The sequence below is a fragment of the Paramormyrops kingsleyae genome, chromosome 23 (assembly GCF_048594095.1).
Source record: "Paramormyrops kingsleyae isolate MSU_618 chromosome 23, PKINGS_0.4, whole genome shotgun sequence".
In the NCBI taxonomy this organism is placed as follows: Eukaryota; Metazoa; Chordata; class Actinopteri; order Osteoglossiformes; family Mormyridae; genus Paramormyrops; species Paramormyrops kingsleyae.
The window spans coordinates 13,860,765-13,888,762 of NC_132819.1; the positions used below are offsets into that span (position 1 = coordinate 13,860,765).

A 27,998-nucleotide genomic window follows, 5' to 3' on the forward strand; every position below is an offset into this window, starting at 1 on the left:
AACCCAGGGGCCTCTGCCTCTTTTAAGTACCGGTAATAAAACGTTTGCCACCACCTCTTGGGAAACTCTTGGCCAATGAGAATTGAATGAACAAGCAAGGTTGCTGCTGAGAAAGGAAGAAAAAAACGAGTTTGTGGCTCTGAAAGTGTCTTAGCGTCTTTCCTGCAGGTTCTTTCGCCCACGGCTGGGAGCATGCCATAGCGTCACGGAACCTGCCTTCACCGCGTCTCCTCTCCTCCAGCGCTCTCTCGGCTAACAAACCAGCGTTTCCTCCATCTTCAGGGCCTCCACCATGACGCTGGGCTATGTGGCTGTGCCCAGGTGAGCTCATCTATCCATGGGTTAAAGACTGAGCTGACGTTCTGTACATCTGTCACTTAGACAGGTCATGGTGTAATGACAAAATCTCATGTTTGGTTTTTCTTGAAACAGTATTGTAAATATTCAGATTGAGTAATGACTTTTCCTTAAATGTTCCAAATATGCTGGCTGTCCTCATTTACCTGAAAAAACGCAGGTTATAATTTCACAAGTAATGTTGTTACAAATGGCCAAGTCAATATCCAGGACTCTTGGTTTCTCTCTCGTGTTCTGACTTTTATACCTGCATTGCATCATGGGTAAGCCTCCATGTTTTCCCATTTTCATCTGTCCTTTGTGGCCAACAGAGTTAAAAGTCATACTTGTGTATTCCGAGGCCTAAAAATAGACGTCGTTGCAACACAGGGAACGCATCATCAATGCTGTGTATAAACGGTACCTAAATGCCACTGAAGATCAAATCTGATACAAAATAACTAAGGCAGAATATACAGTTGATTACGAAATGAATTCACTTGTCTAGTATTTAGTGTTTCTGCTTTCATTTAATTTTTATCCCTGTGTGGATTACACAGTTCATCTGAAAGCCAGCATTTCAATGACATTGAGCCATAATCTCCCCCACAGCTCAACCCCTATAAATCTTTCTTTTGTGGCTCTCAAAAAAGGAAGGTAAAAAAAAAAAGCTGTGATGTTTGATTTTCTGCTCCCTGGGCTTTCCAGGAGATAGCCTATTTAATTTAATTCTTAAAAGAGTTATGGTCAGTAGGCTTCCTCTCTCCTAAAATAGTCTGCGTCACAGTCCACGCTTGGGTTGATGCACAACACAGAAAAATGTACTATGTGAAGCTGCCAGAGAAAGCGGTTTAATTCTAAAAGTATAAAATTGCCGTTTTGCACACAGGGAAGGTATTTCATACACAGGAGACCGCATTTCACCCCTTCCGTCTCAAGGACAATTTATGGCTTTTGGTATTCGAGTATTAATTGCTGTGATGGGCAGCTTTAATTTGTCATTCTGGTAAAGTGATTTAGACAGGGATCTAGCCTTTGTAATTTAGATAAATGTCTATGTAGAAATAATGCCAAAAGGTTTGGCTCAGTCAGTCAGACAGGACGTGTGAGAGGATGTTGCCATTTGTATGGCAGAAGTCACCACAAACCCTTTCGGAAAGTGTGCATTTAATGCCAGTTACAGTTTACAATGTGCATCAAAGAAAATGCACATTAACCATATTATAAGAAAAAAAGTGAAATGCTTGTGACTGTGTGCGACTCCCTTTCACTGTTAAATTCTGCGTCTGCTCTGGTTTGCTATTTCTGTGTTTCACCATAATAAGATGCCTCACATTTTCAGAACTGCTGAAAATATTTGGGACATTATCCGGAATGTAGGTTTCTGAGGGTTTATTCATTATGGGGCTGATAACTTCCGAATCATAAAAGCTTCTCTTGTTCATTGAGCTCTTATAATGAAATCGCGATATATACCTGAGCTTTTATATTCATTAGAAAGCCTGGCCATTTTAATCGTCAAGGTAAAATGGGGATTGCCTGTGTTCTGCAATATTCTTTCATGTGATTGCTACAAAACACCTTGAACAAAGACATTGCAGTTGAGTGATAAACTACACCTCAGTATCTCTCTCTCTCTCTCTCTCTCTCTTTCCCTTGCTCTCTCACTGTTCCTCTTTTTCTCTCTCTCTTTTTACTTGAAGGGTTAGAGGTTCTGCATATAAAATAACGACATCAGCATGCCTTTCCAAATGCTCTGCTGGCATATATATGTGTTTTTTTCATATCTGGAGTGTACCTACGAAGAAGTGGAGATTAAATTGTCCCTGGCTTTTAAATGTAAAGAAATGCACTTAACCTTTGGAAGGGCACTCTGATAGAGATTCTGCCATTTTTTTTCTCTTGACACAGTTCCTGCGATTACAATATTACCAGCCTCTCTAATATACACATGCATACCTATAAAATTTTTAAATATTGCTTTATACATACAAACATGAACTGATATATATGCTCACATGTGAAAATACTGACAAATACTGTCCCCTTGAAATGGATTACTTGATGATAAGCATAGGTAAGCATATGCTTGCACACTATATATACTTTACCAAAAATGTTATCTTAAATTGCACGGACATGTTGCCAAACACCAGTGATTTTCCAGCAGATATTAGTGTGCTTGGAAGCAGCAGAGTAAGATTCCCTAGTGGTCTATTGGCATTCAGTTTTTAGCTATTTTATTCTAACTACAGTATGTGCCATTTGCCCTAGAAGCAAAGCTAAGAAATTTACATTTGAGTAAACACAGCTAGAATTTTTAACGCATAATGCAATGCCCTTAAGGCCAGATCCCCAGTACACATGATTTTTTAATACTCTTCACATTATTTTGGTACCAGCCTTGTTAGTTTCATATGCTGATGCCGCAACACGCCAGCACTGTCACAGTGCTCCATTACAGAGCACCCCACCATTACGCTAATTACTAATCCAGATATAAAGATCAGTAGATAGATGCAGGTATCACAAACCATTGCTGTATTGAGGTCATGCTTTACAGCAGTGAAGCCTGACTGTGAGGTGGCCCAGCATGAGAAGCTGGTGATATCGTTCTGCGACCCGAGAGGGTGGAGTCCAATAAGGCCTCTTTCAATGTTTTTCACTTTGAACAATGAGACTAGACACCTTCCGTCTGGTATGTTAATGTACTTCAAAAAAGTAGCCTCGAAGGTTCTCTTCAGATTTTAAATATAGTCTGAAGCTTTTGGACTTTTTTAATCACAAGCAAGCGATTGTAAACGCAGACCCCAACCCCGAGCCCCTCTGCTGTTTCTGTCACAGCCTTTGATTAGATGAGTGAATGTATTGTTCCAAACCACGATGCTGCCGCGCTTAAATACGCATGTAATCTGCCCCAAAAACGCATCCATTCACTAGACGCTCTTTTATATTATCCCAAGAATAAACATGCAGGAAATTCCACAACCGCAAACAGGAGGTTGTTTATCTGCTGGGGTTATTGAACTCCGATTAGTGAACTTAAGTTGAATCTAATTGTTAATAAGTGAACGGAGAAACAAGCGTTCGTATATGTGACTTCTCATATGTCCGCAGGAGGAATCCATGGCTGTCGTTTCTCCTGGCCTGCTGGTCACTCCTCTCCATGTTTTCCACCTCTGTGTTGGGTCGTAAGTATCCAGTCGAGTTACATTCTTCTTTTTCTATCCAGCAGACATTTCTATCTCTCAACTTCTATTTTGCCACTAGCTTACAAGGTTCAGTATGCTATCTAAGTTAAAAATTACTGGGAAGTTAACATTTAAAACAAAAACATATGCACATTCTGCTACCTAGAGGTGAAGGCATGGGCATAAATTATGGATGGGCTCCAATAATCAAAACCAGCCAATACAACCTCCTGGACCCCCATAAATGGATGGAGACCTCAACCCTCCAACGCTCAGCCCAAAGTTATGCCCTTGGGTGGAGATGCAGCAGTCTGCAATACCTACTAATGTTATGCATAGTGACATATGGAATTTCTGATATCATGTGTGATTACGTTAAACTTAGGTGGAGCAAATATACCCATGCAATTCAGTACATTGTTCTGATGATTTGTTTCAACCAGCAGAAAATTTTGTTCTTGTGAAATGCATAGTATCCACAATGTCCCTGCAGACATCAGAGCACTTCTAGCATGCAAGAGTATTTACACAAACCATAGCCTCTAAAATCTACAAAATGGTGTTGCTGACTCATGTCATTAAGCTTTTATTGCTTTCTTGAGTGTTCATGGTTGCTATTAACTTTCCCCAAGCTACTGGGCACCTACATAATTAGGCTTTCCTCCATTATTCTTCATTATGAATCCACACGTAAGAGATATACAATTTTCCCTTATGTCTTACTCTTCAGTACAATTTGGCTTTACAATAGTGTTTGATGGCATCATTTTTCTGCATGGATTACCTTCATAACCAACATTAGCAGTTATGACATATACCTGGAACGTGCTGGACTGAAACACGGCCCAACATGGGAAACTCTCATTCGACATGAGAAATGTTCTAGTTGTATTGTGAGCAAAAAAAAATGTACATCAAGTTCTTAGGCATAGAAACAAAATGCCAGGACATACATAGCATGTTTCTCGTTTAGCTTAGCTGAGTTTTCCATTTTTATCTGAACCCTGAGTAAGGTTGTGCTCTCAGGTGTATCTGGCATGCACCAACAGATGGAAGTGCCAGTTTGGCTCCCTTACAGAACCCGGCGACCTTCGGGTTCGAGGGTGGATGTGTGGTTCGGCCATGGCGGCTTCCCTCTGGCCAGAGCACGCCCCCTCCTGCCTCCTGGCAGGCAGTGCATTCTGCAGAGTCGATGTGAAACGCGTAGAGCGCCTCTGCTTTGGGCCGCCTGCTGCCCGATGCGGGAACAGGGGCACCGCAGTGGTCCAGAACAGCTGCTAGGAACGTCCCCACAGGGAGGTCTGGCAGAGTTTGTGTCATCATTAAATCATCCAGTGACATTAATTCAGTTTGTCAAGACATTAATTTGCTTAATCGCATGGGTAAATACTTAAAATTTAATGTATTATAACTCTGAAAAGTGGGATAGATAACGTTTTATTGTTCTGAGCCAGTTTTGTGTTTTAAAGTGTATACTTGGTATTAAATCCTGTTATTTTATTTTAATCATCCATAAACTGAGAGAGGGATGTTTTTGAAACTGCAGTAAAACACCTTTCCTGGTGAGAGTTATTTTTAATAAACTGAATGCAGGTTAACACACTTGGAGTGATATACAGCAGCCTCGCACTTTGAAGGGGGCGCCACGCTATTTTTGGACGGTGTGTTGTGTCGGGACGGGGAAGCAGGCGAAGGGAGCCGGGAATATGAGAAAACGGGGTTTATTCGGGGTAAACAGACTCGAAACACGCAACGTAAATGACAGACCTGGGGAAACAGACTTGAACGCGGACTGAAGTACACAAGACAAGCCGAAAATAACAGGAAACAGGTGATCACAATCGGGGCAGCACACGTGGTAAATGAGGGAGCGTGGCACACACGAGGATCGGACGAGCTGGGCGTGACAGGTGCACACTTAATTATTGTATTCAAATAATTGTCTTTCAAGAAATTGTTATTGCGTATTGTTACACAAAACGTATTTTGTCACCTCTAGGATAGATGGCAACAGAACACTGAATGTTTTGTTTTTTTTAAAGTATTGCAATAAAACTCAGCAGGGTCCTTTGTTGTTTATGATTATTGTGATTGTGATTACATTAGTGATTTGAGATGAAGAAGTCAGACATAGCCCCTCGTACCACACTGCCAGAACACGGCCTGCAGAAACGTTGCTCCGATTACCATCGCTGTCATTATCATTAGAGGGCAGAGCACCGTCATTGCAAGTTATTCTACTCATATAAAAATGCAAATACATTTTTATTTCATTCTAGAGGTTGACCTGAGTCGGCTAGATGGAGAATCAGTCTGCCCCAGCATGAAGAATGGACAAGATGACCTTCCAGGTAAAAGTCCACTGACGTTCTTGGTTCCTGCTTGATATTTAAAATAAAGGCTGATGTGACTTACATTGAAAAACAAAAATCTTAGAGTATTTATTGTCTTAGTTGGGATTTAGTCAGTCTGTGAGGTCCCTGACGAGGCAAAACATCTGCAGCTTTTTTAATTTTTTTAAATGTGGCAGCCTTAGTTTTTTTTGCCTTTATTGGTCAAAAGAAAGGCAAATAAAACACTTGAGTCTGGCCAGCCAAATCGTAAGCTGCAAGGAACAGTTTTGATTCAGCAATATCTTAATTGCACACCAAATGGGTGGCTGGTTTGCTTAAAAATGCACAGGTTTCAGTCTGCAGCCGGCATCTAACTGAAAGCAGATTTCGGCACATAAAAAGACTTTGAGTGATGAGTCTGGCTGGCATTGCTTTTAGCCTAGAGAAGAATGCTAACTGCTTGCTGTACATTTCTTGTTTTGTACTATAGATTACAGGAAAATTAAAAGCTGACTGTGGAAAAGTTTCGAGGCGTGAACAGGAATGTGAATAAAAAAATGTTTTGTACAATGGAATCTGCTTGGATATGTTCCAAGCGTGACACAAGCATATGTATGATGGTACAGCAGCGTGGATTCCAAAGGCCTTTTGTTCCTCTTGAAGGTTTCGATCTGATCACTCAGTTCCAGCTGGATGTCATCCCACTCAAAGGGGTGAGGAAAGTGGAGGGTTCGACGCCACTGCAGGTCGCTTACAGGCTCGACAAGGAGGCAAACTTCCAAATTCCCACCAGGTAAACAAACACAACGCAAGGGCAGCCATTACAGGTATCTAGGCAGGTGTTTCTCCAGGACCTGCTTGTTACTGACAGACAAGCCCCCCCAAAAAACAAGCCCCAACCCATTCGCCATCTTGCTTCTCTGTGAAGCCCACACAGACTGGCTCTCAGGCAGAGCTGGACTCTACGGCATGATGAGACATATTTTATTTCAGGTTGCTTTTCCTCTTGCTGCGTTTTCTCTTCTTTTGCTACTGAGAAGAATCCAAAGAAAGCCAAGGAAATCTGTGCAATTTTAATTTCCCAAAAATGACATAATCTGAAACGCTGCATTAGTTCGGTTTAAGCAGAGAGTGACATTTTTGGGTTTCCCCTCATTTAACACACCTGATTCAGCTTTGCACCTCCTTGAACTAATTACAACACAGCCCTTGAGCTGAATCATTTGTGGTGGAACAGAAAAAGAACTAAGCTACACAGGGCTCCGGCCCCCCAAGACTGGAGTCTGACACATCTGACCTAGAACAATCAAAACCTTTTTACAAAATAATAATAACTAATTACTATTATGACCTGGCATGTCCTCCAGGTTGTGATCAGTCCAATACAAACTATTCCTAAGTGATCATGTGAAATAGCTGGATGGAATAATCCCATTAAAACGGCACGCTATCCTGAGACAGATGCATTTTCTAAACGATCATTCGCAAGAATGTGTACTATTTTTGAACTTGAATAAATCAGACCATGGTGTTATGTGATCCTGACCATACCTGTAAATCAACAGCACAGAGATATAGTTAATTCCAACATACGTGTATCTGACTAAAGTACGCAGTACCATGTGTCGCACTGCCAAAATCGAGCTCTAAAAGCCGCTGTGGTAACACTTTACTTAACGAACTCCTGTATAATGCATTATAGATACCTTCATAATACATTGTAATGCTGTAATTCAGCATCATCCTATGTAAATCATAATACCATCATAATGCAGTGCAAAGCATCATCAATTCTTATACTGACCATTACAATGCAACGTGAAGATATCTATAGTGCATTATAGATGAGAGCTTGAATTCACTGTAAACCGTGGGCAAAAAACTCAGCACGACAAAGACAATCAAGTGTGTTTCCTCAGTGGGATCCCAGGCCGCTGGAAAGTGCCCTTCATTTAGTTTATTGGCTTACAGGAAACACTTTTTTATTACTTTTCCTTGATCCATTTACAAGGCGAAAAGCTGGCTGCAGCATCCACATATAAATATACCACCCATTGAGGACTCTGCTTGTTAACAAACAGCAAGCGGTACAGCAAACGGTAGGCTGGAGAGAAATCCATGCTGTCCGGACAGTTTAATTGAAATGTTTCTGCTGAATGCTCAGTTGCCACGTGCTGTTCTGGACACAATGAGGAATAGAGGAACCACTGCACCTTTGAAATAATAAAAAATGTGTGAATTTAAATGCATAATCCTGAATTACTGAAAAGGTTCTGAACATTGAAACTGAAATACAATTAATATTTTATTCATGAAACCGGTACAGGTCTTTGGTATATTTATTGAGATGACTATTTACTGTAGATAAGGCATGTAAAATGAATTTGGGGACTGTGATTTTGAGATATATATATTTTTTGACCTTGCGTTCCAAGTTGCCAGAAAACACAGAAATGCCTCTGAAAAGTGGCTGAAATGTTTGCTATTTTTGCCAAACTTGTCAAAAGTGCACTATATGACTCCTGAGTAGGAAATACTTCAAAACATCAGTGACTTACGCAGTTCTTTGCTGCAGGTTGAACTTCCCAAATGGCTTTCCAGAGGAGTATTCCTTCATGGCGACATTCCGGATGGTCAAGAATACGGTGAACAAGGTGTGGAACATCTGGCAAGTAGTGGATGAGGACGGTCGCAAGCAAGCTGGCCTCAGGCTCAACGGCGACGAGCAGTCCCTCGAGTTCTTCCTCATGGGGATGGACGGCCAGCTGCAGACAGTCACCTTTCCTGGATTGTCAGTGCTCTTCAACAGCAAGTGGCACAAAGTTATGGTTGGGGTGGAGAGGGACCAAGTGACTCTCTACGTGGACTGCCAACCAGTCAACAGCAAGCCCATCAAGGGAAAAGACGTGATCGACACAGAGGGAGACACACTCATCGGGAGGCTAGATGCTGATCCCAACACATCTGTGGTGGTGAGACCCCATACACTGACATGGAGTAAACCATGTGCAGTTGTGACAGCTTTCTGACAGTGCATTCTCTTCCAGTTTGAACTCCAGTGGATGCTGATTCATTGTGACCCAAAGAGAGCTCAACGAGAGAGCTGTTCTGAGTTACCACAACCGGAGGTAAATGGCGCCATTTTAGTCCTATTCTTTATACACCTTCTTTGTGCATGATAAACAACTGAAGTGCAGTCCTTGGAGTCCAGTGCAACTGCTGGTTAGCAATATATAATGAAGAGCTTGTCTGAAAAGCATCTGAGAATATCTGCAATGCCCTTTTGTTTTTGAAGCTAGAAATGAGATTGAAAGCATACAAAAGCATTTCAGTCAGTGATTAATACGGCTAATTAACCCAAATCAGCTCGAGCCAATTCTCAGCAGCATCCGTGACATTAGCTGCAGGCTGTGATGCAGGGGCATTTGTTATTCTGATGCTGTTTCCCTGTTCTGCCTGACGTTTGTCTCTGTCGAGGTGAATGCACTGTATTTGTCCTTAATCGGGAGAGGAGACCCTTTATCCTGGTGTCACTTCATGGAAGCTGTGTCCTCTTAGCATCTGGATGTCTGCATCATTTATTTTTACATATAATACATAGTTCATGGTTTTAGTAAACTACATATAAGAGTCATTGTGCCCTTTGTGGCAATTATGTATTATATTATATTATATTATATTCCCGAAATATTTATACATGTTGTTGAAAATATTAAATCTATACAATACTGACTGATTCTGATTTAATTTGGGCTGCTCTTCATCTGACATGCTGGATGGTCTTTAGCACTAAGGTACCTTGTTCTGATTTGTCTTCCTTGAGAGTTAAATGCTTGGACTGTGGGCTTGTGACGCAGGGTCTGTGTTGCGTGTGAGGAAGCCTGTTTGTCTCACAGCCATTCTTTTGAACAGGTGTGCTTTTTCTGTCTGTGCTTGGTGACGGGGGTGTCATTTAACTAACGCTGCATTTATCTCATTTTTCTCCTGATCCTTCAGATGTTTCCGAATGCTGAGGTATTTATATTTCGATTTAAAACTGAAACCTCCTCTTTTTGTATCATGTTTCGGCAATAATCTACTTCCTGCTTTGTGATAGACCGAGATTATTATTCAAACGGGGGCATGGGTTGTTCTAGAAATGTTGAATTAGTTCTTGAAGTTACAATTCTTAGGATCTAAGTGGCATTGTTAGCAAATTACACACACAGGGAAGACATGGTACATTAACCGCTGCGCAGTCAGTGTGAACTGCGTGATTTCTGTCTCTAATGCTGCACTGCATTGTTAAGCCACATGAAACATTGCATCAAAGACCCAGCGTGATTCAGATTGAAATCATTGTGGATAACAGGTTATTTGAAATGATCAGAAGAAGTGAAAACGAAGGATTATTTTTACACACAAGAACAATATACCAGAAGATGGCCGAAGTCCTGAACAATCTATACTGAAAATAATAGCATGGAATCAAGTGCTTGTAGGGATCTCAAAAACAAATAAAATATATTTACCTAGCAAACAACTAAAGCTTGTAAAAACAATCAACGCACCTTTGAACAATACTTAATGTTATAAAACTGAGAATTTTAATGCTTAACTATTAAATGCATCACCTTGGACGATTAAATAGTTGTATGTGAAAAAAAGTGTCTATGTTTCTTCGTATTTTCATTCAGCGGTGACAGGAGTTAAACTTGGTGCCAGGTCCTGCTGCTGCGTCATTATAGGTCCTCATACTAGCTGATGAAGGCCTGCTGTTGCAGTCATTATAGGTCCCCATGCCAGCTGATGTAGGCCTGCTGCTGCAGTCATTATAGGTCCCCATACCAGCTGATGTAGGCCTGCTGCTGCAGTTATTATAGGTCCCCATACCAGCTGATGTACAGTAGGCCTGCTGCTGCAGTCATTATAGGTCCCCATACCAGCTGATGCAGGCCTGCTGCTGCAGTCATTATAGGTCCCCATACCAGCTGATGCAGGCCTGCTGCTGCAGTCATTATAGGTCCCCATACCAGCTGAGGTAGGCCTGCTGCTGCAGTTATTATAGGTCCCCATACCAGCTGATGTAGGCCTGCTGCTGCACTTATTATAGGTCCCCATACCAGCTGATGTTCTCAGGATAATCAGCAGGGCCTTTGATTTTCATGCAGTGTTCGAGAAAAAACGACAAAAACTTTTTTATGGCGTGTCTAATATCTCCTTAGTCCCGTTTTCTTTTATGTTATTTTTTTTACTATGTATAGCTACATTTTTATGGGTCACGACTAAAATGTCTTACAGCACTAATAGATAATTCCACATGCTGTGATTTGAAAAAAAAAAAGTCTTTTGTAGACCTCTAAATAAGAATCTGAAAATAGACAGGAGCCAGTGAAGCAGTGATTATCCCTTTGAACTGTCTGATGAACAGCTCTTGACCAGCGAGCTGGCATCTTTGAATGTCTGGAGGACACGTGTAATTGCTCTGGCTGTAATGCAATAACTTGCCATATTCAATGAAACCTTGATGCGCCAGGAAAAAATTCTTTCGAATCTTCTTAGCGGTCTTGGGCACTTCATACTCATCTCCCGGTTTTTCGTCTCCTAGCCCGACCCAAACCCAGTCCCAGGCCCTCCGGGTCCCCCAGGGCCTTCTGGACCACGTGGTCCATCAGGAGGGGACGGAAGAGATGGGCGAGATGTAAGTGTGGAAATACTCGCCTTTTGACTCATGTGGACTTCACCAATCAACCCATTTGTAAACAAACCCGATAACTGCATTTCCAAAGAATGAGTGAATACAGAAATCTGCAGAGCATGCTTTATTCTACTCCTTTATCCCATGTCACAGCTGAGGCCACTGAAATAAAAATTCTCTTCTGTTAGCACTGTATTACCCAATCCATTCCTCGGAGACCCACAGAGAATCCACGTTTTTGCTACCGGGAGCTGGAAGGCAGCAAAAAAGTGGACCGCTGTGGGTCCCTGAGGACTGGGTTGGGAAATGTTGTCTTTTATGACAGATGACAGTGCATGAACATGATTACTATGACTTGTGACATGCAACTTTGTTTATCGATTATGGTAACATTATTATACCGCACGTATATAAAGTATAGTCCAATGAAGTAGATCATGCTTATTATCATTCCTGTTAAGTGGGTAGAATATATATACATATACTCACTGTATATACATGTATTTTTTCTTTTTCCTTTTTCACAGGGTATTCCAGGTCAACCCGGCCCTCCAGGTGCCCCAGTAAGTACAAAATCTTCCAGGGTGTCTGTTGGCCAGGCATCTAACTGACAAAGCTCCACTTCTATCACATTATCATGGACATCAAGATACTTTGCCAAAATAAACAGAATGTTTAGCTCCAGTTATTTGCCTTGGATAAACAGGGCAGCGTTTCCCCTTCCACGGACAAAGCAAGAGATGCAGGATGGGCTATGCAGGATGGACTATGCAGGATGGGCTATGCAGGATGAGCTATGCAGGATGGGCTATGCAGGATGGACTATGCAGGATGGGCTATGCAGGATGGACTATGCAGGATGAGCTATGCAGGATGGGCTATGCAGGATGAGCTATGCAGGATGGGCTATGCAGGATGAGCTATGCAGGATGAGCTATGCAGGATGGACTATGCAGGATGGACTATGCAGGATGGGCTATGCAGGATGGGCTATGCAGGATGGGCTATGCAGGATGGGCTATGCAGGATGGACTATGCAGGATGGGCTATGCAGGATGGGCTATGCAGGATGAGCTATGCAGGATGGGCTATGCAGGATGGACTATGCAGGATGGACTATGCAGGATGGACTATGCAAGATGGGCTATGCAGGATGAGCTATGCAGGATGGGCTATGCAGGATGAGCTATGCAGGATGGGCTATGCAGGATGAGCTATGCAGGATGAGCTATGCAGGATGGGCTATGCAGGATGGGCTATGCTGTCTGCGCGGCTTTAATTGATTGAATGTTGAGGCACTGTATCCTAGCAACAGTGACGTCACAATAAAGCGAATTGTGCCTGTATCTGACTCAGGGCAGCAAAGGGGAACCAGGAGAGATCGGCCTGCCGGGACAGCGGGGCCTTCCCGGCCTCCCAGGACCGCTCGTAAGGACTGCATTTGTCAAATACATTTTGTGCACAATGACCCAGCACCATGAGACCCAATTAAAGCAACCCCTTGGTGATGGATCACAGTTCACTTTTGCGTAAAATGGGTCATTCCTCTTCCTTCTCATGGCTTACACGCAGTATACTACAAGTTCATAACAGTACAGCACAAACACACATATATACATATATGTTTTGGTTATAGATGCTAATAAATTACATGCACTGTCCTTCCTGTTTCCTTTAAAAGGGCCCAATTGGGCCTAGAGGACCTGTTGGTGAGAGAGTAAGTTTTTCTTTTTATTTAATTTTCCCTTTCTGTGCTTTGTTTGTTTATTAGATCTATTAACTTTAATGCTTCTTCTTAAACGTCCGCAATTTTATATGCACAACTATTTCCTTTTATAAAATATTATAAAGAGTTTCTTGTCTGTTTGTTTCCGTGGGTGTCAGTGCATCGGTCTAATCTCAGTAAAATCTTGGCCCCCATCCCTCTGTTCGTAAAGCTGATTTGTGTAGTTTCTCGGGCCTGTGAACAAAAGGGCTTTTTTCATAATATAATTAAGTGGCAACAAATTTGTGCTGACGGTTATTTCTTTCTGTGTGTGTGTGTGTGTGTGTGTGTGTGTATGTGATCCTAGGGACTTCCTGGCTTCCCTGGACTCCCAGTAAGTTTTTTTTTTTTTTTTTTTGCATTTAGCCTCTCATTAGAAGGAAAAATAGTGGGGGGGGGGTACCTAAAACATGTATTAAATCAGTGCGCCTTTCAACCGCTTCCCATAAACTTGACGTCTCTGTAATGTTCTATAGGTGAAAACATCAGCTGCCTGAATTAAATACCACAGCAAAAATGTCCCATAACTGTCTCTGCGTTGCAGCTGCAGACCCTCCATAATCTGAATAGCTGAATGGTATCTTGGGACACTCTTTGTGTTTAAATAACACAATTCGTATGGATCTTTTAATAAAACCAGAGAGCTCTTCTAATGTTTCATTTGTTTGTTTACAGGGACCAGCTTCTGTTGGACCTCCCGTATGTACAAAACACAGCCAAAGCCCCCTCTCGTTTTCATTGAGTCCTTGAGTTTAGATAAACTAGCTGTTGGTTGATCAGCCTGTAAGTTGGTTCAGTGATGCAACAACCTTCAATTCAGAAATTTAGAATTTACATTTAAGCCACATTTGGAGGATGCAGGCAACATAAATTTCCTTAGCTCCTGCTCTATGACAGTTATCGCATTAATTCAGTATGCATTATTTATCTGAGATGATGCATCAGATCTATTGCAGTTAATGGATTATAAACAACTGCAGATTTATATAATCTCCTGCAGCATTTTATACAGTTATCAAAGCAGTCCGACTCCGTAAGTTAACTTTTAATATTTACACAGAATTTTCAGCCCCCATTCATTTAATGTTGGACTTGTCCTTCATAATGCTTCATCCAGGGCCCCCCAGGGAAACCCGGAGAGCCGGGAGATTCTGGCAATATTGGACCAGAGGTTAGTGCCATACTTACAATACCCAATACAGTATATAAACCAGTTTATGACAGTTTATTAATGTTATAAAATAACATAATGATAATGATTCTCCATGTCCACACAGGGCCCCCCTGGAGCACAGGGTGACACTGGAATTCCGGGCCCCCCTGGCCCTCCCGGACCCCCGGGTCCTGCGGTAATGTTGCAGCCCTCTTAATCACACATATCTCTCTCAATATTTTTTTTGATCTATTCAAAACAGACTGATATTATAATCAGCCAAAAGTAATTGACTCATGAATGTGCCAATTTATATCTGCCAGCCCTAATTAGTGCTTTTCATACAATATGGAGTGGTTCATTTTAATTCTAGTATTAATAATATTCTTATATATTATGTCCATTCTAATAGGAGGAATGACTTAGAAACAGTTTTAAAAGAAAAACTGCCTCTTTGCATCTATTACAGGGCCAACCTGGGGCTGCCATACCTGAGGCCAGTGGGGACTTTGTAAGCTGAGCTTTTGTTCTGCGATTTTTGCCTTTAGGATGTACAAAATACCCTGCAATCCCGATTGGAAGATGGACGGATGGATGGATGGATGGATGGACAGAATACCCCACAGCCCTGTAGTGGATGAGTGATGGATGGATGGATGGATGGATGGATGGATAGATGTACAGAATACCCCACAATCCTGTAGTGGATGAGTGATTGAGGATGAATGGATGGATGGATGTACATTATACACCATAACCCAGAAGTGGATGAGTGATTGGTGGATGAATCGATGGATGGATGGATGGATGTACAGTATACCCCACAATCCTGTAGTGGATGAGTGATTGAGGATGGATGGATGGATGGATGGATGTACAGTATACCCCATAACCAAGTAGTGGATTAGTGATTGAGAAATGGATGGATGGAAGGGTGGATATACAGAATACCCCACAACCCTGCAGTGGATGAGTGATTGGGAGATTAATGGATGGATGGATGGATGGATGGATGGACAGAATAAAATCAATTTAGCAAACACTGCACTTGTAACAATTATGAAACATCTTAAGCTTTGCCTGTGCTGATCCAGCCTGATTTGTCATAGTGTCCAGCAGCTTGTCCAGCAGGACCTCAGGGAAATCCAGGGGTACCAGGAATGAAGGTGCTGTGAATTTACATACATGGATTTCTCATTTACCATGTTTGCTTGTGTAATTCATGATATTCTTACTGATATAGATGGATTAGGGACAATTTATTTGTCATTTAAGGCACAATAATTAATCTCTCTGTTGTCAGGGTCACAAAGGTAGCCACGGTGAACCTGGAAGACCAGGTATTCCTGGACAAAAGGTAATATTTTATTGTATTTTAATGAAAATGCTAGCAAATTAGCTATGCGTGGGTTTGTACTAGATAAAGACAAGGATCAAAACTGTATACCTATTAACTTTTACACCAATTAACCCCCATTGCCGTACAATACTTTATTGACATAAATAACCCACTGTACTTGTTGTATTGGATTGTACATATTGTATTTATTGCAACATCTCTTGCACTTTTTTATACATTTATCAACCACATGTTGTATATATCAAGCAGACTATACAGTATGTGAACATTGCCTTGTGTTAAGAGTGAATGCACATACTTTATGTACATATGAGAGTCACTGACAGCTGGAGACAAATTCCTTGTGTGTGGGAACATACTTGGCCAATAAACTTCATTCTGATTCGGATTCATACCACATGTCAGCGGAATGACAGTGAAGTCCACGTGTGCATTTTATTCAGCACTGTTTATTTATTTATTCTTTTGACAGGGCGAACCAGGGCCATCAGGGGTTCAGGGTTTGCCTGGGCGTACAGGAAGTGAGGTTTGGGCCATTCCTGAGAGACTCATTCATAAACATGACTCATTATGGTGTTAGTCTACAGCTTAAACACAACTTTTCTTACAGGGACAAAGGGGATCAAAAGGACATCCTGGCCCTGCTGGGGACAAAGGAGACAGGGTACGCTTAAAAATGTGTCTACTATTGCATTTTTGGAGAGATCAATTATGTAAACATATAGTATTGTGTGTTCTTCAATGTCCTGTCATTTGATCATTTTAAATGAGTATTTAATACATTTAAAAGCATGTTGTCAGTTTCGTATCCGTATCCATGACACTGTTGTGTAGTGTCTCCAGTTAAAATAGCCGTCTGCACTGCTGCAGGCTGCTTTTAGAAGCTATCAGATACACTGACACATAGTTATTTGTCTTGCACACAAAATGCTCACCTGCCAGGGTCATTTTTAGGACTAGGCTGCCCTAAAACGAGTCACTAAAGTGTAACAAAAAACAGTGGGAAGTCCATTTCGTTTGTATACACATATGTTTGGAAACTGATTTACTGTCCGCATGCACTAATTCTCCTCATTGCTCTTGGCGAGTAAGTGCACAACAAGCCTTGCATATGCATGTACGTCTGCGGAAGCAAAGAAATTTATATATTTATACACGCACACACACAGCGATTGTATTATTGATTTACCTCTTGGTAGTCAGCTACATTATGGGTAAATCCTACTCATTTAGTGTTCACCAATTATTAAAACTGGATTGTGTACCATGTCATTTAGGCAGGTTCAACAGCACTGTAAAGTATGACTGGACTACCACTGCAAAACATCAGTAAACCATTTTGGTATTAAATCTCTGACCTCAGGTTCTGGTCCTCAGCTCGATGCATTGTTGATCTGTAGCCTCTTCTTTGTTTTTGTGCTTTTCGTTAAGTAACATTAGTTGGAATTAAAGACCATAATGACGCATTGATTTACTATTGTGATTAGCCTGGCCGTGTGTGAGGTTATACAGAATTAACCAACACCATTCACATTCAATAATTCAACAGTGCTGTGGTATAAAGCTCCGTAAACGATGCTGTCTCACGCTAATCCGCTGTCACGGCTTCATAGGGCCCGCCAGGTTTCAACGGGATTCCTGGGCCCACTGGACCATCTGGTCCTCCGGTAAGCAAAATTTCAGGGTCGCTTGATAAATTAGCATTTGCTTGAACCTCAGTCAAAGAGGAAAGGTGAACGCTTACGTTGGCCTTCTTTTTTATAAATGACAGGGTGTGGAGGGCGTGCGAGGAAGGCAGGGCTTGGAAGGCCCAAAAGGAGATGAAGTGAGTACTTCCCATGTCTTACTGTGCTTCAGGGTAGTATTGCTGTCATGGGTATGGACTCATAACCAAAAACTTACAAGGGACCAAACTATAGTACCCTCTGGCAAGGCACTTAACCTGAATTGTTCCGACAGAATATCCAGGCAAGTAAAATGGGCACCAGAAAATGTAGGCATTCTAACAATAGCTCGCCAGCTTAATCATCATGTGTTTGACAGGGTCGGACTGGCCCTCGTGGGGAACCAGGGATCCAAGGCGACAAAGGAGAGAAGGTAGTATGCGTCTCTTAATTATGACAAAAGGAGGTTTAGGCCTGAGAAAACATGTAGCTAAAAATACAGTTAACGCAAAATAGCTGACCTTTTTACTGCCTGACCGATTTGACATGTGGAATAATGTTAAACAATATATTAGATTTGTAATGTTACATTAATAAATGCTGTTTTGGGGGAATTGTGAAGAAGGTTAAAGTCAGAAGTGCTGCAAATTATAAATAGTAAATGTCTCTTAAGGGGGAATCTGGGAAAGATGGCAATGATGGAAAACCTGGACAAGATGGGAACAAGGTAAACATCTACATCATCTGTGGATTTTAATGGATACAGGATAGTAGTGCTGTCTGTTTCACTGCATTGGTGTCCTATGAGATGCCAGTCAGGTTCTAACACTGTATTGCACATTTGATGTCTAACAGGGAGAGCCTGGTTTGCCTGGGGCACTGGGAGTCCGGGGACAGGTTGGAATCCCAGTGAGTACGATGGTTTCTATGGGATTTCTCCTGAATTTCTCTCCTGAAAGAAATTTGTGAATATAAAAGCAGCCACACTACATAATTCACAGAGATCCAAGTAATTTTTTCACTTGTGGTAAGGACATGCAGAAGTATTTTACCATGTGATGGCCTTAAATTTACATCAAGGTATGCTTAATATCGACTTATTAATATATGGCTCTTACTTGAAAGAAAACAGGGAGTGTAATATAGTTTCAGCGGCACGGTGGTCCAGGTTATAAAAAAAGCCACAATTCAAGGAAGACGACCAGTTTGTCTCATGCCCTTGTTATTCACCTATAATTATGCCAAGACAAAAAAAGAAACATACAGCTGCTTCCGGGAAGGAAGAAGTGTGAACAGAAGGAACATGCTTCCTGGAGATGTTCCAACTGGAATCATTACATTAGCATCCATTAACACAGAAGCCCAGACGAGTTGGGCAGATGTGGCTTGCCAATGTGACGCAATCCATGTCTTATTATAGGTGCAGGGAAGGAAGAGTCACTGTGTATTAATCCTTACTGAGGCCAGTCATGATTCGCTTTACTTGTATAGTGTCAGGTTACAGTATTCTCTAGAAAGCCAGCCATAGCAACACAGTGGAGCTCATTTGGTGCAACATTTGTGTAGAACTGAAATGATTGCCTCTATCTGCTTAATCAGAACCACACTGCTTTATGGACCACTCTCACCAGAGTGACTAATTAATCTTGCCTTCATCTTCCAAGTTAATGTTGCAAGCAGAAGAATCTTTACAGAGATCACAAGTACAAGCCATACAGTAATATTGTCTGTAATACTTTCTTTTAAATTAGTACATCCTTTGAGTATTTCCCAAACAGCCGCCCAGAATTCCTACTCGTCAGAATATTCTTTCTCAATCGTATGTCCTGTTCTTCCAGGGGCTGCCAGGGAAACAAGGAGTAATGGGTCCTACGGGGGAGAAGGTAATGTGTCATCAAATGAATGATGCTGCTGATGGTGAGAAATGATGGCACAGGCTCTGTGATATTCCAGCAGATAGCTACACCGGCAGAGCAGCAAATAGCCATGTCGAGAGCAGTTGGGTAGTTTGAGGAATAGTGAGTTTCTGCACATGCAATGATGTGTCGTTATAGGGAGAGCCGGGGTCAGCAGGGGCCCCAGGGCAACCCGGATTAACAGGTAAACCGGTGAGTATTTCAAGGACATCCAGCAGCTACACCCTGCTGTATACATTCATCATTCAATCACTGGCATGCATTATCAATGAGAGCAGTGTGATGTGGAGATGCCACAATGGAGCTTCAATGTTCCATTCCTCCAGGGAGCGGATGGAGCCGTGGGCGAAAATGGATTACCAGGGGAAAAGGGATCCAGCGTATGTTGACGTCTCTCTTCATACTGATAGTTTTGCTACTGGAATGATCACCTGAAATCAACAGAACACTTATAGTGGCGGGGGCACGATCAAAGTAACCAAGGTTACTTTGATCGTTACTGCAAACAGTAACCTTGACGACTATTGTGCTGGTAGCTAGAAGACAGTGCCGCAAATAATAATTATCTGGGGATGAGTTTAGATCAGAACAACGTTAACATTTATTCATGGAAAGGACAGCAGGATTTTTCAATCCTTAGTTGAGTATTGAAGACTTAACACTTGGATTCACTAAATGTAAAAAAATATGTCCTAACACTTCAGGATGCAAAATATGGGCTGATCAGCCACGTCACATCTGGCCCCTTTCTCATTCTCCTATTTTCTCCTGCGTGATTTAACCGGTTAATTAATCCTGAAGGGTGAGCCTGGAAAGCAGGGACCTGTGGGTGCGACTGGCCTCGTGGGACCGCAGGTGAGAGTGTTTCCAACACGTCTTTCTGAAGCTGCTGCACCGCTAAAACCTTAAGCCTGTAATTAATTTCAGAAACAGCCTGTCATGCTGTGCATTGTCCATTAGGGTGAAAAAGGAATCAAGGGTGACATGGGTCCCCGTGGAATCAAAGGCCACACGGGGCATAAAGGAGATGTGGTGAGACCAAGTTCTTTGTCATTGTCATATATAATGAAAAACATATACTAGGGTGACCAGATAATCCTATGTCGGCAGGGATACTTTGAGCTGGGGCAGGATTTGTAAACTACCATTTCAATTAAACGGACATGGATTTCAATTAAGGACTGAGTTCTTGCAGTGTGCTGATTGATTAGTCTCCAATAATCATGCCTGTGTCACTAATGTTAATGCGAAACAGCTGAATGAGTTTTTCTCTCAAAAAAAACACGGAAGTCAGAGCCCCAGAAGAACTGAACTTTTTAGCCAAACACAAGAGCATTTCTGTTTTAAAGTAATTCGTAAACCTCCCTGACATAAATGATCTGGTCACTGTAACATATACTCACTGATACACCTGCTCATTAAGGCCAACAGTCTGGTCCTAAAAGCAGGGAATCACGTGGCTGTGAATGAACAGAGAGCACACAGATAGGATCAGTAGGTTTAGTTAATGCTCAACAAAGGCTTCTGAAGGCATGGAGTGATTCTGAACGTGCTGTGATCATTGCGCCAGACGTGATGGTCACAGCATCTCTAACAGCCACCATCCTGGGATCTTCACGCTGCTACAGTTTCTAGAGTTTAAACTTGAATCGTGTGATGAACGAAAATCATGCAGTCAGGGACAGTTCTGAAGGTGAAGCATCTTGTTATGGGGAAGGTAATGGTCAGACTCACTAAAGCTAAGAGGGAAGATCATGACATCATGAGCCATGAAATATGATGATTGTATGAAAAATTCAGGGGTTCTGTAGGCAAAAGGGGCTTGTCTCTGGCATGAGACAGGAGTACTTAATAAGAAATGGCCAGTCTACTGTATATGAAATTTAGTTATAGAAAATGTTATGTTCAAATAATAAGAATTTAAATGTTTCATCTTTCAGCCTTTAACAAAAAATATAATAAAAAACTTTTATGACAATGGTCCCTAAATGATGTTTTCTAAATATGTTTCCTCGCCTATTTTAGGGCCCTTTAGGTCCCGCTGGTCCAAAAGGAAATGAGGTACGTGACGTATGGTTTTCATTCTTAATCATTCCTAATCAGCAATCCATCCACCTTGGTTAATGACAACATTGTTGGTTATTATGTGGTTTTAAAGACAGACACAACAATGCATTAAGTAAAGTTTCTTACTTATGAATAATTTATTAAAGAGTACTGAATTGTTTTATGTTAACTTCACAACCATTCATTTTACGTTTATAACCTGCTCAGATTCAAAAGCCGGTACTATATCGCTATAAAACAACAAACCTTCCTGTCAGATGTGATGTCATCAGTCTGTGCCAATCTATGGCCATACTGTGTCTACAGCAAGTCTATTTCATACGCAGGGGGCCAGAGGCGCTGTTGGCGGTGTGGGGCCCAAAGGTGGCACGGTAAGACAATATGACAATGACATGTTTTGAATGATATTTGAAGGATGTTTATCAGTAGGGTAACTTTTAGCATCGCATACCAGTTTTCACTGTAAAATCAGGAGCATGATTATGCAACATGTTACTTACACATGAGAAAAAGAAGACACTGTTTGTGTCACAAATTTGATCTTGTGTTTTGCAAATGTGTGCTCTCTTGTCAGGCCTAACCTTTTCACTCTCTAGTTATCACTACCTATGGCTGTAAACCTAAGTCTGTTCTTTAATAGAATTGTACGATACTAATGAAACTAGAAAAGACGCCTTCATATGGTATTATGTAAGCAAATATGGTATTATGGTATTCATATGGTATTATGTCAACCAGTCTGCAAATTCCTCGTGAACACAGAGCGACTTCAAAGTCACTATTCTTGCTGTATCTGTTATAACAGGGCCCCTCTGGAAGTCCTGGGCTCAAAGGAGAGGTAAAATTACCATCTGACATCTTTGCTAACTGGAGCTCTACTTCTGAACTCATTATGGAGTGAATGACTTGTTACTGGGGGGGGGGGCAATCTTCGTCAGACTGGAGAGAAAGGAGAAAGGGGCTCTAATGGCAAAGATGGTCTCCCGGGTCGACCGGGGCACACGGGGATGGGTGGCCCCTTGGGGCCTCGAGGCCTGGAAGGGGAGAGAGGCATTCCTGGGCCCCCAGGACCACGTGGGTTCCCAGTAAGTACCAAACGAAAGTGCTTTGATGATATACAGACACTCCTCTACTTACGAACTTTCAACTTACGAACTTTCAGACATACGAACAAAGAGGACTATAAGTCCAAATTGTGTTCATTTGGGCTCCCGTTTCCTGTCCGCAACATCAATTTTTTTTTCTGCACACCAATTCCGCCTAGTACGACTTCTGGCCATTACTCCCACCGCACAGCAGCGTAGCGTGCGTACTCCCAGCATCCTAGTTCTTTGTACTTAAGTATACTCTTAAAATGATGTTGAATAACGGCTTACGAACATTTCAATTTACGAACGGCCCTTTGGAACGTATCTCATTCGTAAGTAGAGGAGCGTCTGTATACGTGCTATAAGAAATGTCTAACCAAAATGTTTTTAAGGCCTAATGTGGTTTTGCAAGATGCTATAACCGTTGAGTGAATTTCTTCCCCACAGGGTCCCAAAGCCAGCGATCACAAAATCCGTGAGATCTGTAGCAGCATCGTTGAAGGTGTGATGGGTTTTATCAAGAATAACACACATTGTGTCGTTTGGAATTTCAAATTTTAGTCGTTTAGTAATGGGCATAAAAATGTTTCAGCAAAACATTTTTATACCTTCATATCTTTATATGTTAATTGCATTTTTTTTTAGAACATTTAGCTGAATTCAAAAAGGCAGCCCTGAAAATGCCAGCAGCAATTGGCGCTCCTGGAAGTCCTGGGCTAATGGGACCTGCAGGTCCTCCTGGACCTTCTGGACCTTCTGGTGAGGCAGGGATACCTGGACTAAGAGGCCCAATGGGCCTGCAAGGGCCACAAGGTTTCCATGGAGTACCTGGTGAGAAAGGTAAGGATCCGTGTATCCAGGGTCCTGATACCTTTGTACTGATACCAGCCAAGTAAAAACACGCTATCATGTCATGACTTAATCTCTATAAGGACTATATCAATATACTGTATATATTTTACTTACAGTACCAATACCAGCCCGATAACCCCTTTTCCCATGGTTCCCAAATACGGTTCTGCGTTTCTGTTGGTTACTATTGTTACATCCCAGAGAGCAGACAGCAGATTGTTGACCTTTAATGGAAAGAGCTGAATGAAAGGCAAAGGCAAAGTGGAGAGGCAGAAGGGCCCAAGAGAGGCAGAAAGTGAGTGAGACACTAAAAGATTCCGGATTAGTTGAGTTGTTGTGCGAAAGACCACAGATATTGGTTATTATAATGAGCCAATGGGAGACAGAGGCACTAGCAATAAGCTAAGGAAGATTAAGGATAGACAGGAAGGATGACATCATGTAGAATATGATGGGCTGTTTGTTTATCATGTAATACATTTGGGAGGAATTTGCAGGAGTTGCTAAGGAGAATCATGTCGAGCTAGGTGAGCGATAAACAATTAGCTGTGAGTTTCCTGGATAACCTGCAGTTCTGGAATTAAATAAAAGACCGAAATATATTTTAAGAAGTTCATGATTATTCCTCCTAAATATGTGTGCAGTGTTTGAATGACATTAATTTTTAATGATCTAATTTTTTTCTTGTTTGTCAATCAAGTGTCTGTCATTTTCCATTTAGAAAGTAAATAATTCTGCAAATGCATTTTTAAGATGGGAGCAGGGCATGAACATTCTTGGGAAGGGGTAGAGTCAGCTGACAAGCCAATTTGTTCAGTTTCTGGCCGCAAACAAAACAATTAATTGAACACGTTCGCGAAAGCAATCTGTCACATACTTAAAACGACGCTGCCAGCTTGTTCTTTGTGTGTCACACCACAACCCAAGTAGACCCACATACAGAGCGCAAATAAACATATTGTGGGCAGTGCGTGAGTCATTTTAATAAAGTGATAGCTGGTAACTGCACAATTAGTGCTGCTGACCAACCCCGCGGTGTCATATTTATGTCAGCCAATCATGGACAGTGAGTAATAAGTTCAGAGCAAATAAAAACGTTCGCCTTGGGGACCTAGCACAGGCGGCACGACGAAATGGTAATCACCGCGGTGATTATACGTCATTCAACATAGTATCAACATATAACAATGTAGATTCCATCAGTTTCGTCTGAAGTATACGGCCAGCTTTATTACCAATCACGTAAGGTTGGGTTCCGGTTTTTTCCAACCCCCCCAGGATATGCCTGAAGCCTCATGCTGGTTGTCCTAGACACAGTTCTTGATTAGTTTTCATGACTGCTTTTCCTCTGTGCTGACACCAAAAAATTAATTCATTACTCTCCGCCATTTTTCTTAAACCATTCCAAACTATCCAAATAAAGTCCCCTTTCTTTCCTCCTATGCCTGCAATATATGGTTCTGTTCCGAGGACGTCTTATATCATTATTTAATTTTGTGTCTAAAAGTGGCATCTTCACAATATTTGCCTTGTAGTGCCATCATTGGAAAGTGGTGCAAAACATAGCGCTCGGCTCTCAGATTCAATGCTATTGTACAGACTACAATAGGGCCATTGTTAGAAAAATAATGGTAGCTTTTCGAAGGACGCTGCCTTGTCTTTCTCGTACATATTGGCCTCAATGGGAACACTTCATTAATTTATAATAATGCAATGCTTAAAGGAAGATGACACACAAGTGAAACGCTCCTACACTCTACATTATTTCAGCATCAGACATAATACAAAGTGAGCCAGAAGTAGGTATACCATTTTTATTTTACAAAGTAAACGTTCTATTTTACAAAGTTAAGCTTTCATTTTACAAAGTTACTTTGACGGTATGGAGCTACCTTGACAACACCTTTCCACAGCGTTGGATTGGGTGACGTGGCCACATTGACTGGCCCCCACTTTCACCCGACATGGGAAGCCGTGGGCTTCTTTTTTGGGGGGGAGGCATGGGCGTAATTTCCAGGGGAGTTAGGGGGGTCATGACCCCCCCCCCAGTAATCAGACCCAGCCAATATAACTCCCCCAATAATCATGTTTCCCCTGTAATGGGCGGAGACCTCGACCCCCCCAATGTTCCAGCCAAAGTTACGCCCTTGGGGGGAGGTATGATAAAGGAGAAGGTTTTTGAGAAGTATTTGTGAACATTGATGCTAACTGGGATTTGTGTGTTAAAGTGTGTCACAGTGTCAGGGACAGGCTCCAGGAATGTATCAACGTAGACGGAGGACATTTTGAACACCTAAGACACTAAACATGACCCTTGGGTGATTTGTTTGCATGCACCCACTGTGTGTCTTTTATTGTGGTGTAACGCAGGTGATACAGGAGCTAAAGGTGAGAAAGGAGAGACTGGAGAAGGAGCCAGAGGAAGTCCAGGCCAGCCAGGGCCTCCAGGTAATTTTATGCATGTTCATCTTTCACACTCCGCAAACCAAGTGCGTCATTAGGCCTATTTTTTTGGGGGGGGAGGGGGGGCTTGTTTTTCAGCCCCCCCCAAATGAATGCGTATTTATTGTCTTAAGTCATGAATAGTTTGCCGTCAGCACCCCCATGAAAGAATCAGCCCCCCTAGATCTTCAGCTTTTAAATCAGCGACGGAATTAAAGCCAGTAAGCCGATTTTTCACATGAGATACAGCTTAATGCGCAGCCTTGTTCCCCTTCTGGCACATATAAGAGATGCCCTTGAGCTAACTGTTCACAGGTATTCAGCAGATTTCCCCTCAGATCTGAGAATGCTGAGCTGTATCCAAAGATTTTATAAAAACATTAAGACTTGTAACATTATGAATGTAAGACTGAATAAAAATGATGGAAATATTCATTCATGGCAGAGAGCTAGGTCATAATATTATGACTGAGCGTTTCACGCTGATCCAAGGTACGGCAGCAACGCTTTACCACACTTATGCCGCAGGTCAGCCTGGAGTTCCTGGCACTGGAAAGAATGGCCGGGACGGCACTCGCGGAGAGAGGGGGCCCCCAGGGGACCCAGGTAATCCGGGCCCCAGGGGGCTGACGGGGCCACCTGGAATTTGTGACCCCTCAAACTGTTTTGGGAGGACACCGATGCTGATGCCCATGAGTGGAAAGAAATCCATAAATACCAAAGGCCCATGAGGACAAACCAGCCTCGAAGAGCATAGAAAATGGGGGGGGGGGGGGGGAATAAGCCACTCCACTTGGGGATTATCCGTGATAAACTTGAAGAGACGTCAGAGGTCTCCCTTTTCATCACACTTAAGCTATTGACATCTGCAAGCTCCTTTTTACTTCTACTCGAATGATGCCTCAGACATGCGTACGACCAAAGCTCAAGTCGCCTGCAAAGCAAACCAGAACATGAGGGGGGAACGACGCTCGAGAAAAACTGAGAGCAAGGAAAACCCATTTTACAGGCTGTGCCATGCTACGGAAATGGGGGCCTAATGACATCACCGGCAGCAACAGTGCCTGATGGTTTTGTTTATACTTCAACACCTGTACAAATTAGACAAACAGACAGAGAATACGACCCAGTGTTCCAAATATGGTATTACACTTTCAAGTTTTGTATGAATTGTTTTCTTGACATGTGTTACATTAAATGACATCTGGAAATATCTCCATATTAAGCATAAGGGTTGGTTAATTGTGAAAACAGTTAAAAAATATGTACAATAATGTCATTCGAAGTGAAATGATTTTGAGCCACGTTTCTGGTTATTGGAGGACAACAGGCATCTCTAAAACCTAATTTGTTTATTACAATGTACACATCACAAAAATTCTTCTCCCCTTTGTCGAAATAAAGTGTGATCAGCTGTTGCGAAAGATGTGACGTATGAAAATCATTTCAGTTCTGGGTGATTTTTTATCAGTGCCTCTGGGAGTTGTTTAGACTAGGGTGGAAAGATAATCCATGTCAGGGAGCTGGGACAGGGTTTGTTAACTATCATCCCAATAAAAAGGACCTGGATTTCACATAAGCACTGAGTTCCTGCTGCGTGCCGATTGGTCAGTCTCCTGTAAACGTGCATGTGTCACTAATGTTAATGTGAATCAGTTGGATGAATCTTTCAATCGAGGAAACGAACCAGTCAAAGCACAAGAAGAACTGAACTCTTTAGCCAAGCATGGGAGCCTTTCGGTTTTAAAGTAGTTTGTAAAGCCTGATGTAGCTCATAGTGTCCTTCCTGACAGGGATTATCTGCTCAGCCTATTTAAATTGTCCACCAAGACAATATTGTCATTTTTAGAAACATTACAAAGTAGTGCAAGACTGTTCAAAGTAATATAATCATTTCATGCAATTATATTGTTTTCGCCTCAGCAGAAAAACATCTATCTATCCATCATTCAACTGTTTATCCTATAGGCTACAGGGTTGTGGAGTTGGGTCTGGAGACTCTGCCAGAAAGGATAGCTCACAAGGCAGGGGTACACACTGGAAGGAATGTCCATTGGAGCAAAGCCACATAGCATAATTGCGAATCTTATTAAGTATATTTAATATCTAGTTATTCGACATCTTCATGCATGGACCAATGGGGGCACTCTGTCC

The 27,998-nt window shown here is 42.0% G+C and overlaps 1 protein-coding gene across 2 annotated transcripts; it reads left to right on the plus strand.

Annotated features, from left to right (window-relative positions):
- On the plus strand, window positions 1-27,281 carry LOC111843873 (uncharacterized). 2 transcript variants are annotated; one of them, XM_023811812.2, is made up of 38 exons: window positions 1-321; window positions 3,454-3,527; window positions 5,807-5,878; window positions 6,524-6,653; window positions 8,436-8,832; window positions 8,908-8,988; window positions 9,857-9,874; window positions 11,448-11,540; window positions 12,065-12,100; window positions 12,894-12,965; window positions 13,219-13,254; window positions 13,610-13,636; window positions 13,978-14,001; window positions 14,420-14,473; window positions 14,580-14,651; window positions 14,925-14,966; window positions 15,565-15,621; window positions 15,759-15,812; window positions 16,288-16,341; window positions 16,426-16,479; window positions 17,429-17,482; window positions 17,587-17,640; window positions 17,859-17,912; window positions 18,153-18,206; window positions 18,335-18,388; window positions 19,318-19,362; window positions 19,534-19,587; window positions 19,722-19,775; window positions 20,197-20,250; window positions 20,356-20,427; window positions 21,421-21,456; window positions 21,789-21,833; window positions 22,268-22,300; window positions 22,401-22,547; window positions 22,998-23,052; window positions 23,196-23,390; window positions 25,773-25,850; window positions 26,373-27,281. In XM_023811812.2, the coding sequence occupies exons 1-38, from the start codon at window positions 293-295 to the stop codon at window positions 26,573-26,575; spliced, it is 2,817 nt and encodes a 938-aa protein (XP_023667580.2). In that variant the 5' UTR covers window positions 1-292; the 3' UTR covers window positions 26,576-27,281. The 2 variants fall into 2 exon arrangements, with proteins under 2 accessions (XP_023667580.2, XP_023667581.2); XM_023811813.2 differs by lacking the exon at window positions 9,857-9,874.
- Window positions 27,282-27,998: the final 717 nt, after the last annotated feature.